General features: G+C 40.1%; 2 protein-coding genes across 3 annotated transcripts in view; one reads left to right on the forward strand and one right to left on the reverse strand.

Moving 5' to 3' along the window:
- The window catches only part of FAM149B1 (family with sequence similarity 149 member B1), a 46,677-nt gene extending 39,118 nt beyond the window's left edge, over window positions 1–7,559 (reverse strand). Inside the window, exons 1-3 of one of the 2 annotated variants that reach the window (XM_081104559.1) lie at window positions 7,408–7,559; window positions 797–901; window positions 173–302 (exon numbers count right to left, since the gene is read on the reverse strand). In XM_081104559.1, the coding sequence (XP_080960685.1) occupies window positions 173–302; window positions 797–901; window positions 7,408–7,472 (300 nt within the window). In that variant the 5' untranslated portion in view covers window positions 7,473–7,559. The remainder of the gene's footprint in view (window positions 1–172; window positions 303–796; window positions 902–7,407) is intronic. The other variant, XM_081104560.1, reaches the window with a different exon arrangement.
- A 147-nt stretch (window positions 7,560–7,706) lies between these two features.
- Window positions 7,707–14,356, forward strand: part of ECD (ecdysoneless cell cycle regulator) — a 28,272-nt gene continuing 21,622 nt past the window's right edge. Inside the window, exons 1-3 of the mRNA XM_081105254.1 lie at window positions 7,707–8,034; window positions 9,300–9,517; window positions 13,010–13,127. Of these exons, the coding sequence (XP_080961380.1) occupies window positions 9,313–9,517; window positions 13,010–13,127 (323 nt within the window). The 5' untranslated portion in view covers window positions 7,707–8,034; window positions 9,300–9,312. The remainder of the gene's footprint in view (window positions 8,035–9,299; window positions 9,518–13,009; window positions 13,128–14,356) is intronic.

The following is a 14,356-nucleotide window of genomic DNA, read 5'->3' on the forward strand; positions in this document are numbered from 1 at the left end:
CACCGAGAGGGTGAAGATTATGCTTCTTTACAAATGTTATAAAGTATGGTAAAGTTAAGCATTGAAATGTAAAGAAACAATGGAGGAGAGTGAAGGAATGAAAAATACTGATAAATCCTAACTCCCAGAATAATCTCCCAAGTGCTCCCTCAGACCAATAACATAAACTCACACCATATCCCCAGGAGAAGTCCGAGCTGCCTTCAGTAGAGATCCCCGTGCCTGTATAACTTGGAAAAGCAGACCTTGAATCCCCAGTGTCAGTTGATGTAAAAGGTGATTCTTGTGTGATGTCTGACTCACTAAAGGCAGAATTTGGAAGGAAGAGAGAAAACATTAACTACTCAGCAATTATGTGATAAGCATATGTAAAAATATATCCAAAGAAGCAAAAAATCAGTGAAGAACTTGAAATTTAAACATCATGAAAAAGTCCTAATTCCTATAGAATTGATGGCAGTCATTGTACATAATTCTTCTAGTCATAGTTTATAATGAATACTTGAACATTACACCTGTAACATGTACCTTTGACAACTAAAGACATTTCAGAAATATTGGTAATATCTGAACTTGTTTGTCACTTTCACAGTTTACCAAGAAACATTTACAAATATTAATCCCCTTTTACCCTCACAACAACCTGGTGATGCAGAATTCAATGCCATTTTAAAGACAAAGACTCTGAAATTTGTTGTGTCATTAGTACAAGGCTTGATACCAATCATAAGCTAAAAAAACAAAACCTTTGCCATTATCAAGTATAAAAACAAACAAATACACATTGTGTTACTACCTTTGGGAACTTGTATCTTTTTCATGGCTGTCATTGGTAGAAGAAATTTCATCTAGCTGCTCTGGAAGGGGATGATGATTAAGAGCATATTTTGTTATTCCTTTCCTATGAAAGATAAAAAGAAAGTTATATTTCCTACAAACAAAAAATATACCTGTCAGAAACTTAGTCTAGAAGTTGGTCAACTACTTCTTGCTGCTCTGGAAATGCATTGTCCAATACATTAGCCACTAGCAGTTAAAATGTGGTTACTCAGAAATGAGATGCACAGATGCATTTTAAGTATAAACACACAGGATTTTGAACTCTTAGTACCAGAATATACAGTATCTCACTAATCATTTTATCTTGATTATATGTTAAAGTGATAGTGTTTTGGATGTGAGTTAAACAAAATATATTATTAAAATTAATTTCACCCTAGCTGGTTTGGCTCAGTGGATAAAGTATCAGCCTGCAGACTGAAGGGTCCTGGGTTCGATTCCAGTCATAGAGCACATGCGTGGGTTGTGGGTTGGATCCTCAGTGTGGGGTGTGCAGGAGGCAGCCAATCAATGATTCTCTCTCATTATTGATATTTCCATCTCTCTCTCTCTACCTTCCTTTCTGAAATCAATAAAAACTTAAAAAAAAAAATAAAAATAAAAAAAGCCCTGACTGGTTTGGCTCAGTGGATACAGCGTGGGCCTGCGGACTCAAAGGTCCCAGGTTCGATTCTGGTCAAGGGCATGTACCTTGGTTGTGGGCACATCCCCAGTAGGGGGTGTTCAGGAGGCAGCTGATCGATGTTTCTGTCCCATCGATGTTTCTAACTCTCTATCCCTCTCCCTTCCTCTCTGTGGAAAATCAATAAAATATAAAAAAAAATTAATTTCACAGTAAATTTAAAATATAATAAGGTATAACCACACAACTATTAGAACAGCTAAAATAAAATATGGTGATAACACAAAATGAGGATGTGGAGAAACTGGATGTGTCTCTCATATACTGCTGGTGGGGAATGTGAAATGGTACAGCCACTTTGCAATAGTTTTGTTTTCTTATAAAACTAGCATATGCATTTATTATAAGACCTGGCCATTGCATTCTTGGGCATTGATCCCAGAGAAATGAAAACTTATGTTCACACAAAAATATGTATATAAATATTCACATTATAATTTTAATATAACTGAAATGTCTTTAGATGGGTGAAGGGTTAAACTCTGGTATATCCACAACGGAATATAATCCAGAAAAAAAAAAAAAAGGAAAGAAAGAGAAGTGAATTATTGATACGTGCAACAACTTAGATGGATTTCAAGGGAATCATGCTTAGTAGAAAAAGCCAATCCCAAAGGTCACACACTGTATGATTCCATTCATGTAACATCCACAAATTACAAAACTACAGAGGCCGAGAAAAGATTAGTTATCAGGAGATGGAGAAAGGAGTGGATATGACTAGAAGGTGATACACAAAACTGTTCCTTGGTGGTAATGAAATATCTCTCTATCTTGATTTTACAGGTGGTTACACAAATTGGTATATGAGACTAAACAAACACACACACACAAAGGAGTGGACATAAAAACTGGTGAAAAGTGAACTAACACATTGTGGACCAATAGTTTCATTGCTAGCTTTACCCAGTGCCAGATAAGTTTCTATTGAATGAGTACAAAAAAGGTTTTACATAAATGTTAAAGGCACGCTTTAAAATTAAATACCCATTGCATTTTGAAGTTATTTATTACATGTTCTTACAAGCTAATATCTTTTTAAAGTATGATACTTTGTAAAACACTGTGTAACATGAAGTGAGAATTCTCGTGATCCATCTGCAATGTGTTAAGGAATATGGTCCAATAGTACTGTACCAATGCCAGGCTTTGAAATTATATTAACTATATATATAAAAGCCTAAGTGACCGTTATTTTATGTATATATATATGCCTAAGTGACCATTCAACTGTTAGCTATGATACAAACACTTGAACACCAGGGGGCAGATGCTCAACGCATAGGCATGGAAACATGGAACAGACTGATCTCAGAGGGAAGGGGGAGGGGGAAGGGCGGGAAGAGATTAACCAGAGATGCACCAGATTTGTGCTCTGGTGGGGTCCCTTGGCCTGGCCTGGGATCAGGCCAAAACCGGCAGTCTGACAGGCCCTGAGGGGTCCTGGATTGCGAGAGGGCACAGGCTAGGCCGAGGGACCCCACCAGTGCACGAATCCATGCACCAGGCCTCTAGTAGTTATATAAGATGTCATCATTGGGCAAAGCTGGGTGAAGGAAGGGTTCATGGAACTCTATGCACTATTTTTATAACTTCCTGTGAGGCTATAATTATTTCAAAATAAAAACTTTAAATTCACCTGTTTCTAGTTGTTTTTTTTTTAATGTGACTACCTGAAATTTAAAATTACATATGTGGCTTGTATTATATTCCTACTAGAGGCCCGGTGCATGAATTCGTGTATGGGTGGGGTCCCTTGCGTGGCCTGTGGGAATTGGGCCAAAACCCACAGTCCAACGCTCCCTGCCGCTCCTGCCTACTGCTCCGACTCATCCCAGCCCCGCTGCACCTGCTGCAGGCTCGTGCCCACTCAGTCCCGATCAGGAGAGCCCTGCCTCTGGTGCCCATCCCGAGGGGGGGCGGGGTTGGGATGCTATCGGCCTTCCAGGCAGGCTGTGGGATGCCCTTGCCGGCCCAAGATCCAGATCTGTCCTGCTGATGTTTGTGCTGGTTGTCAGGAGCCACCTGGTGGCCACTTTTACATCATTTCTTCCTTGCAGAGCATATAGGGAAGGGAAGTGGCCGTGGTGCCCAAGGCTGACTTCCAGGAGGCCAGTGGTGCTATTGGGATCGTGCCAGTGGTGCCAGCCTGTCGGTGCCTGGCCCGTTCTCCAGAGTTTGGACCTGCAGGACTACTAAGGGAGTGAGTGGCTGCCACCGGGCTGGTGGGCCACTAGGACGGACGAGTAGGTCAGCTAAGCAGCATTCCCACTGTGGGAACACACTGACCACCAGGGGGAAGCTCCTGCATTGAGCATCTGCCCCCTGGTGGTCAGTGCGCATCATCATGACCAGTAGACCAGTTGTTCGGTCACTTAGGCTTTTTTTTTTTTTAATATATTTTATTGATTTTTTACAGAGAGGAAGGGAAAGAGATAGAGAGTTAGAAACATCGATGAGAAACATCGATCAGCTGCCTCCTGCACATCTCCCACTGGGGATGTGCCTGCAACCCAGGTATATGCCCTTGACCGGAATCAAACCTGGGACCTTTCAGTCCGCAGGCTGACACTCCATCCACTGAGCCAAACCGGTTTCGGCATAGGCTTTTATATATATAGATTGGACAGTGCTGCTGTAGAGTTCAATGTGTGCATGAGAATAAACTATGGGGTTAATTATATATTTCAATCCTAATCATCTACAGTAGACTTTCCTTCTCCACAAAATTCTTTTTAAAAAAATATATTTTATTGATTTTTTACAGAGAGTAAGGAAGAGGGATAGAGAGTTAGAAGCATCGATGAGAGAGAAACATCGAACAGCTGCCTCCTGCACACCCCCTACTGGGGATGTGCCCGCAACCCAGGTACATGCCCTTGACCGGAATCAAACCTGGGACCTTTCAGTGCGCAGGCTGATGCTCTATCCACTGCGCCAAACTGGTTAGGGCCCCACAAAATTCTTTAGTCATAAATTTAGGAAACACGATAGGTTAAACCAAGTTACACAGGTTTCTTTACAAGAGGTCTTCCCAGGGCCTTTTATATGCAAATGTGTATTATAAATCTCTAATACTCTTATTTCCCAGGAAAGGAAACTGAGGCACAGAGGGAGTAAGTAACCTGCTTAAGTCTTAGGGCCAGTAAGTGATGGGCCAGGGCTCTGAGGCTTCTCAGAACAATTGAATAGTTTGAGATTTTAGTGAACTGTACCATTTTTTTTTTTTTTGTATACAAATATAAAGGTAAGGGCCCAGTTAGTGGAGCTTGTACTTTAAATTATTTCTAAATGGTGGGGATGGACTTGTGTAGAGCTATTGGTACTTCTTTTATTCAGTGATCCTACAACTAAAAATTTGTCTTTGAAATAGTGGTAGGGGTCAGAAATAAGGATTCCAGTTATAAAATAGAAACTTAAGACCTTTTTCAGTCTGTCAGAGAAAGTGGATTATGGATTGACACTTAGATAATACCAAAAATATTAAATTTGATAACAGCATTGTGGTTACAGAGAAAATGCATATAATTTTTAAACATGCATTCTGTCTGGCACTGGCTCAGTTGTTAGAGTATCATCCCAAAATGCCAAGGTTGCAGGTTCAATCCCCAGCCAAGGCACATACAAGAATCAGCCAATACATGTATCAATAAGTGGAACAACAAATCGATGTTTCTCTTTCCCTCTCTCTCTCCCCTATCCTCTCTCTGTAAAGTCAGTCAATCAATAAAAAAATTTTAAAGATGCATACTGAATATATAGGGGTAAAATGATAGTGTCAGGAGTTTTGTTTTGCTCCCTTATTTCACAGATGAACAATAAAGAAAATATAGATGAAGCAAATATATTAAAATTTTGATAAATGTTTAATGTGGGTGCTTGGTGCCTCATTATATTTATGTTTGAAATTTGGCATAAAAATGTTAAGCTGTATGTTGAAAATCATTCTTTATCCAAATTCTTTCCAATATGTCTGATTTAGAAGTGTTAGGTAGAAAACTAAAGTTACTGCTTCAAAGCAAATTACCATTATAACAACTAATGTAAAAATTGCTTTTAATTTGTAGTCATTTAGATGCATATAATCCCCATTATTTTCACTATTCAAATCACCTTGACTCCTCCAGAGAATCATCTTTTGGGAGAGTTATCTTAGGGAGTATCAAATTAACAACAGAGAACAAGTAACATAACGATACTGGATCACTTTTTTCCATAGTAGTTTTTACTTTCTGAATGGTCAGAATTTATTATAAAAGCAGATTTCTAGCTAAACCCTATTTGCTTTATTAGAAATAACTTTCTTCTTCCTAATTTCTAAAAAGCTTATTATCTATATTGCTACTGTGTAGATATCCTATTACTTTGTGGATAATAAGCTTCTGAAAGAAGGAGGTATCACAGAGGAATTTTCTTTGTATGGCTATTGACCAAGTAAAGGTGGGAAGGGACAGGAAATTACCACTTTCTGAGGACCAACTATGTGTCAAGCTTTGTGCCATCACTTTAGATGCGCTTTTAGATAAGGTCTTATCCCTAAATTACAGAAAGGAAGGATCAAAAATTTAGTAATTTGCCTAAAAATCACCCGGCCAGAAAAGACCCTAGCCAGAAACCCAGATATAACTGAAAAATAATAGGCTTGTTATTACCATGTATAATTAATAATAAATGGTATGGTTGCTAAAATTACATAGCTCATTGGAGAAAGGGGGTGGAGGGATTGGAGTTAAAAACAAACACCCAAGCTCAAAACCTATTGGTTATATAATCTTAAGATGTGTAAACTGTCTGATATAGCATCTTCTGAAAAACTGAAGATAATCATACCCATCTTATTGAGCCGCTACAAGGGTCAAGATGTGCAAGTCTGCATTAGAAAATGTGTGACATTATCATTACTAACTAAATTACAACACTGCACTAGGGGTGGGAGGTGTGTCTTTCAGCCAGAAATATTCGCTCTCTAAAGTCTCAAAGCAAATTATGTGCATAACCCATGGACACTGACAATAGGATGGTGAAAGTGGATTATGGATTGACACTTAGATAATACCAAAAATATTAAATTTGATAACAGCATTGTGGTTACACAGAAAATGCATATTATTTTTAAAGATGCATTCTGACTGGCACTGGCTCAGTTGTTAGAGTATCATCCCGAAATGGGGGTGGGGGAGGGCGGCTAGAAGGGGTCACTGGAGGAATAAGGGGGACATATGTAATACTTTCAGCAATAAACATTTACAAATAAAAGTTAAACAAGTCTCAAAGCGAACTGATCCTTATGGATTCAGATGCTCAACTGTAGCGATGGAGAGGCAGTATATGTAATGGCTATGACCACAGGCTGCAGAATCCGGTGGCCACCGGGGGTGACTTCAGCTCCACCACTTTCAGGCTGAGCACAGTCTTTAAACGGGTCTTTCCATGTAGAATGCAAAATTACAGTCCCCACCTGCTACGCTTGTTGGGTCGGATTAAGCGAGCAAGTACATGTAAGCATCTTTGCACGGTGCCCGGCACTGGGTATATTCACCTTTACTCTAACACTCAGTCAGCGACTAACAACTTCCTGGGTGGTCAGTGGCCAGGACAGTGCGGCGTGAAGCTGCCGAAACCACCAAAGCCTTAGGGGACCCGAGCTCTGGAAACGCCGCCCAAGGGGGCCAGGCCCTGGGACAGGACAGTGACACTCTCTTAGCTGGAAATGGGCGCGGAAGGGACAAAGTCCAGCCAGGCAGCAAGGACAGAACGCCGAAGAAAACTTCCTTCCTCCCGCCTGGGAAGGAAAGGAGCGAGGGGCTGGTCACGAAGGGCCCCGGAGCGCCCGCGCCCCACCTCGCCTCCCCTGGCCGCGGCGGGGATGGCCGAGCATCACTCACAGCTCCAAGCTCTGCGGCACCGCCTTCCGAGTGTATCTGGAGATCATCCTCCGCCGCCTCCTCATTCGCGGCCGGCACGGGCACGCCAGGGTGGGGGCCTCCAGGCCGGGCCCTCCGGGCGGCTCCTGCCCGGCCCCCTCCCGCCACCTTCCAGCCCCGTCACGCCCCGTCGCCTAGACTCCGGACCGCCGCCTCCTCGGACTCCCCACCTCTCCGATCTTCCGTCCTCCCTACTTCCCGCGGGGGCGGAAGTGACGGAGGCATCGCGCACCCGCCTAAGGCTCCCGTCCGAGCGCAGCGGTGACGACGCGGGGTTCCGGCGCTGAGCGGGCCTCGGGTCCCACACGCGTGTCTGGGCTGAGCCGAGGGGCCAGGCTTTGGCGGCGGCTGGCTGTTCCCGGCTCCCGACCAGCTCACGCGGTGGGAGGGGCGGCCGAGGGGAGGTGCCGCAGCAGAGACGCGTCGGAGAGGCCCTCAACCGTAAGAGGAATTGGCTTCATTTTGTCAGACGCAAGGAGGGACGCTTCTCTTTTCTGTGCTCCCGGCGTTGCCATCTGTACAGCGAGGGCTTAGCTCGCGTGACCTGCAAGCCCCTCCTGGTTCTGACACGGAGTTCTTCATCATCAGGTGTGCTTGGCTCCATGGGTGGTTAGGTGGGTGGCATTACCGTCTGCCCCTCTGGGCGGAAAGGCCAGGTGAGGATTTGGACAGCCCGCGGTGAAAGGGCGTGGAGAGAAGAAGAGGTTCCTCTCCATCTCATATTAGTCCGATAGAAAGCCGAGGAGATAGAAAAATCGGGTCACGTGGGCCATCCAGGGCTGTGCCATTGTTTACAAAGCATCACCCGGCAGCAGTGCTAAACTACTACTTTTGTTTGTAATGGGAACTCTTAGAAGATAAAGAGATATCTACCACCTCCTGGTATGACAGAGCTGTGCCCCCCTGAGACCTGAAAAAGGGGCACATTTTGGAGAGGTAGTTGTAGGGTCAAGAACCATGGGCAAATTGTTTTGGGATAAGACATGAACGTTTTGTAGTTTTTAATTCCCCTGTGTCATACACAGTGTTTATAAAAGAGAAAGATCAAAATTCTGCAGAGTAAGGCAAATTGCTTTTCAGAGGGTTTAAATATTAAAAAGTTAAATTGGGGCAGGATTCTAGAGATGGTAGAGTAACAATTTAATTCTACAATGAAAGAAAAAGCCCCAGAAAGAGATAGTGCCCAAAATGACAACTAATTTAGTGGCAGAGCTGCAACTTTGGATAGTATTTAAACAGAAGATGTTAGTGCAGTGTTCTCAAATTGTGTGTGTGACACACGCCACTGCAACTACAAGGGCAAATATTTTTTTATTTTGTTCTTACATAATTTGGGAATGTGATACTGGATTTCTATTCATTGTATTTTTTTAAAAATATATTTTATTGATTTTTTACAGAGAGGAAGGGAGAGGAATAGAGAGTTAGAAACATCGATGAGAGAGAAACATCAATCAGCTGCCTCCTGCACACTCCCCACTGGGTATGTGCCCACAACCAAGGTACATGCCCTTGACCGGAATCGAACCTGGGACCCTTGAGTCCGCAGGCTGACCTCTATCCACTGAGCCAACCCGGTTAGAGCCCATTCATTGTATTATATCACAAGTTCCTGTAACATAATTTTAAGTGTAAAGAACATAATTTTAAGTACAAAATGGTCATTGAAAGAACATTAAATAAGTGTTATTATATTTGATAAATGATCAAGACAAAAATCATGATGATGGTATGTGGATAATTTTTGAATTTTGGGAAACAATGTTAATGGAATCACCTAAAATAATTCAGGGAACGGTATATTACTTCTACATTGTTCTAGGTGGTTTATATTATTGAAACTTTAAATGTAGGTTTCAAAGAAGAATGGAGGAGAATATGAAGCTTGCTACAGTGGAAGATGCTGTGGAGTACCGCCTGTTCCTGATACCAGATGAACCAAGGGATGCAGAAGAACACAAGGAGATTCTTCAGAAGTATATTGAGAGAATAATGACCCAGTTTGCACCTATGCTGGTCCATTATATCTGGCAGAATCAGCCTTTCAATCTCAAATACAAACCTGAGAAAGGTAAGGAAGGCTCTTTTACTTACTTTGATTTTATATGGTGGCCTTTAAGGTCATTCTGATAACAGTGACATATAATAGCCTACAGTTTATTCAGTGTTGTCAGGAGATTTAGATTAGTGATGCTTGCCTATATTAAGTTAAGCCCTTAAAATTTTTTTCATTCATATTGATGAAAACATTCTAATAGTCACTACCTTAGGAACTAAGCAACGTTATTAAACGTGGGGCTATTCTTTTAAGCTTTACTTTTCTATGCCATAAAGTATCTAGGTACCTATACTTAACAGATTCAGGCATCTTTAGCTGTTACTCTGTATTTCTCACTATTGATGGTGTGATTAGTAGGCTGCCTTGTTTTATAAGGTTCTTTTGGTAGTGATAAGAGTAGCTCTGCCTGGCTTATAAAGAGAAATAATTGGGCTTTATAACCATTATTTGCCACTCAGAAGCATTTTGAGATTTTTCATTGTCTTCCCTGTGTTGTTGGTTGTTGAGGTCTGACCTCTAGCCAAATATGGCTCTTTGCCCTATGACTTCTTTAGCTTTACAAAAGTGAATCATGGATTGGTGACCAGGCTCTCCTTATATAGTGACTTGTCTGAGGTCTTGTTTCCGATCAGGAGCATGGCATCTTGTGAGACCATAAGCCTGGCTCTCAATTGGTTGTCAGATGTCTTCTTTACTGTTAATTTTATTGAATTCCTATTTACTGAAATGCATGTATTTATTGGCAAGAACACTGTCACGTTAGTGCAGCACATGCAAAACCAACTCTTTTTTCTAGAAAATCATTTTTATCCATCTTGCTTAATGGCTTTGCTATCTACCTACTCATCTTGCTTAAAGGCTTTGCTATCTACCTACTTATCCAAGTTAGGTAGTCATTCAAAATCATACTCAATTCCTCACTTCACCATGTTCAGTCAGGGACTAAGTCCTAGAGTGAATTCTCCTAAAATGTGACCCCTTCTCTACATCTGTTTGGCTACAGTATAGGCCCCTTTAAAAAAAAATAATATATATACATATATATATATATATAGTTTATTGCACATATATATATTGTGTATATATATGTGTGTATATATATGTGTATATATATATATATATATATATACACACAATATATATATATGTAGTTTATTGATTTCAGAGGGAAAGAGAGATAGAAACATCAATGCTGAGAGAGATCATTGATCAGCTGCCTCTTGCACACCCCACACTTGGGATTGAGCCCGCAACCTGGGCATGTGCCCTTGGCCGGAATTGAACCTGCTACCCTTCAGCCTGCAGGCCGACGCTCTGTCCACTGAGCCAAACCAGCTAGGGCTGTATAGGCCCTTTTTCTCTCTTCATCTGGAAGATTATGTTAGCCACCTAACTAACCTCTCCAGTTTAGGCATCTCCAGTTTCCTCATGCTGTTAAATTTACTTTTGAAGAACACTAATTTGATCATGTGACTCACCTACCTAACGTTTTGAACAGCTCCACATTGCTTCTGGGTGAAGTTCAAATTCAAGTTTAATACATCAGATAGATAGAGATAGATAGCCTAATTGGAGTTTCTCTAGCTTAACAAACTTGGGAGGCCTGGGGTGAGGATAAGAAGAGTTGACTGGGCTCTTCTTCCCACCTGTTTTTTGCCTCGGCAGCTTTTGAGACACTCCACCATGCACTTGTTTGATCTCATTCTGTTAATGTGCTATATTGCATTGATTGATTTTCATATGTTGAACCATCCTTGCATTTCAGGATTATGTTCCACATGGTCCTGGTGTTACTGAATTCAGGTTGCTAGTATTTTGGTGAGGATTTCTGCATCAATATTCACCAGGGATATTGATCCTAGTTTTCTTATATTGTCTTTTGTCTGGTATTAGAGTAATGCTGGCCTCATAAAATGAGTTTGGGAGTATTTGCTCCTCTTCAGTTTTTTGGTAAGTGTTTGAGGAGTGTTGATGTTAATTCTTTTTTATATGGTTGGTAGAATCCTCCAGTGAAGTCCATTTGGTCCTGGGCATTTTTTTGTTGTTGGGAAATTTTGATTACTGATTCAATTTTCTTACAAGTTATAGGTCTATTTAGATTTTCTCTTTCTTCTCGACCAGTCTAGATAGATTGCATGTTTGTTATCCAGTTTGTTGATATGAAATCATTCATAGTGTTCTCTTATGGTCCTTTTATTTCTGTGAAATAGGTGATAATATCCCCTCTTTCATTTTTGAGTCTTCTCTCTTTTATTTTAGTTAATCTAACTAACATTTTGTCAATTTTGTTGATCTTTCTAACAAACCAACTCAGTTTATGTTGATTTTTTTCTACTGTGTTTTTGTTATCTTTTTTTTTTTTAAATCTGTGCTCTAATCTTTATTATTTCCTTCCTTCTGCTAGCTTAGGATTTAGTTTGTTCTTTTCTAGTTCCTTAAGGTGTAAAGTTAGGTTGTTGATTTGAGACCTTTTATAACTATACACTCTTTTAGCACTGTTTTCACCAAATCTCATAAGTTTTGGTATGTTGAGTTTTTGTTTTTATTTCCTCAAGATATTTTCTAAATTCTCTTATGATTTTTTCTTTGACCCATATGTTGTTTATGGCCGGCATGGCTAAGGGGTTGAGCGTAGACCAGGGGTGGGCAAACTTTTTGACTCGAGGGCCACAATGGGTTCTTAAGCTGGACCGGAGGGCCAGAACAAAAGCATGGTTGGAGTGTTTGTGTGAACTAATATAAATTCAAAGTAAACATCATTTCATAAAAGGGTACGGTCTTTTATTTCAATAGTTTTATTCATTTCAAACGGGCCGGATCCGGCCCGCGGGCCGTAGTTTGCCCACGGCTGGCGTAGACCTATGAACCAGGAGGTCACAGTTCGATTCCCAGTCAGGGCACAGGCCTGGGTTTGCAGGCTTGATCCCCAGTGCAGGGCATGTAGGAGGCAGTTGATCAATGATTCTCTACCATCATTGATGTTTCCATCTCTCTCTCTTTCTCCCCTCCTCTCTGAAATCAATAAAAAAAAATATATATTTTAAAAAGAGTATGTTGTTTAATTTCTACATATAATTGGATGCTTGTTTACTAGTAAAAATTCTGTCCCATCCAAATCTAGCTACCTAATATTCACAGAACCTCTGTGCCTTTGCACATACTATTCTGTCTTCCTGGAAAGCCTGCTTCTTTGTGGTCATTCCTCTGATGAGCATAACTCAGATATCACATCCTTTATGTTCCCATAGTCCTCAGTGCATACCTCTGTTTATCGTCTTGTTTTGAGATCACTTGGTTGTCTATTGTTGTTGGGATCCTCAACTCCTCAAGAATAGGCTGCTTGTATCTTATTCAGATACAAGGAGCTGGGGATTGCAACCCCAGATCCTAGTATAGTACCCAGAGCACAACCAAGGAATGTTTGTTTAATTGAATGATTCTTTGTATTTTTGTTTGCACTGGCAAATTAATTTGTTTATATGATTACTTTTCTCTTGTTTTTAGGAGGTGTTCCTGCTCATATGTTTGGCATGACAAAGTTTGGGGATAACATTGAGGATGAATGGTTTATTGTTTATATAGTAAAGCAAATTACAAAGGAATTTCCAGAATTGGTAGCAAGGTATTATAGTTACTTTATTCTTGTAAACTATGACATTTTTATCCATTTAGTAAATTTTTTTCTGTGGTCTGGTAGAAATTTTACAGATTTGGGATGATTTTTAAAATGACTTCTGTGTTTTCTTTCTTTCCTTTTGTGACTTCCTTTGCTCGAGGAAGAATGAAAGTATCAATGGAGAGTTCACCTTCCAGAATATTTCAAACAAAACCGACTTGTTTTAGGTTTTCTTTTCTTTTTTTAATTCTCATGAAACAGCAAATACACATGCTAAACAAAATTTAAACAATACAAAGGGTGTACTGCTTTGATTTCTCAGAAGTAATCATCATCCGATTTCTTGTAGATCTTTAAAAATAATTCCATATACACATACATGTCCCACATATTTCACATACATCTTTACCATGTCTTTGTCTATTAGACCATAGCTAAACATTTGTTTGAGAAATTATATGTGTAAGAAATTCAAAGAGATATCAGTGAACAATTGTGTAGATAGCAAAGTAAATTCTAATTCAGTTTTAAAAAATGGGAACTGATAGTTCTCTGTAATGACCGAGTTGTACCAGCAGAGGGTGTTTCACCCACTTACCACTTGTCCTAGTTTCTAACCTCTCAAATTCTGATCTTTTTCTATCCACCCAAACTCTTCCCCAGCAGAATGAAAAAAAAAACGACAAATTTGAAAAATTCATATAATATAGAAATTTCAAACATACATAAAAGTAGGAAAAATGAATTCCTGTGTACCCGTCACACAGCTTCAAAAATTATTAACTCATGGTTATTCTAGCTATACCTGTCCCTTACTTCCATATCACATAAGATTATTTTAAAGCAAATCTCCAATGCTATGCCATTTGGTCTTTAAATACTTAAGGAAGTAAGTCTAAGCGGTACAAACTGTTATTTTAAACACTGCTGCCCTGGCTGGTATGGCTCAGTTGATTGGAGTGTCTTCCGATGCACCAAAAGGTGATGGGTTCAGTGCTTGTGGGAGGCAACCGGTCATGCTTCTCTCTCTCTTTCTCCCTTCCTCTCTCTCCAATGAAAAACATGTCCCGGAGTGAGGATTTTTTTAAAAAAATTAAATAAATAAATAAATAAATAAATAAAAATAAACACTACTGTTATCACACCTACAAATAATTAGCAATAATTTCTTAATAAATGATAGAATTTTAGATGAACAAATAAAATATATTAGTTTCTGTCTTTACAAGTATAAT

This window comes from Myotis nattereri (assembly GCF_964212035.1).
Source record: "Myotis nattereri genome assembly, chromosome: 13".
Taxonomy (NCBI): domain Eukaryota; kingdom Metazoa; phylum Chordata; class Mammalia; order Chiroptera; family Vespertilionidae; genus Myotis; species Myotis nattereri.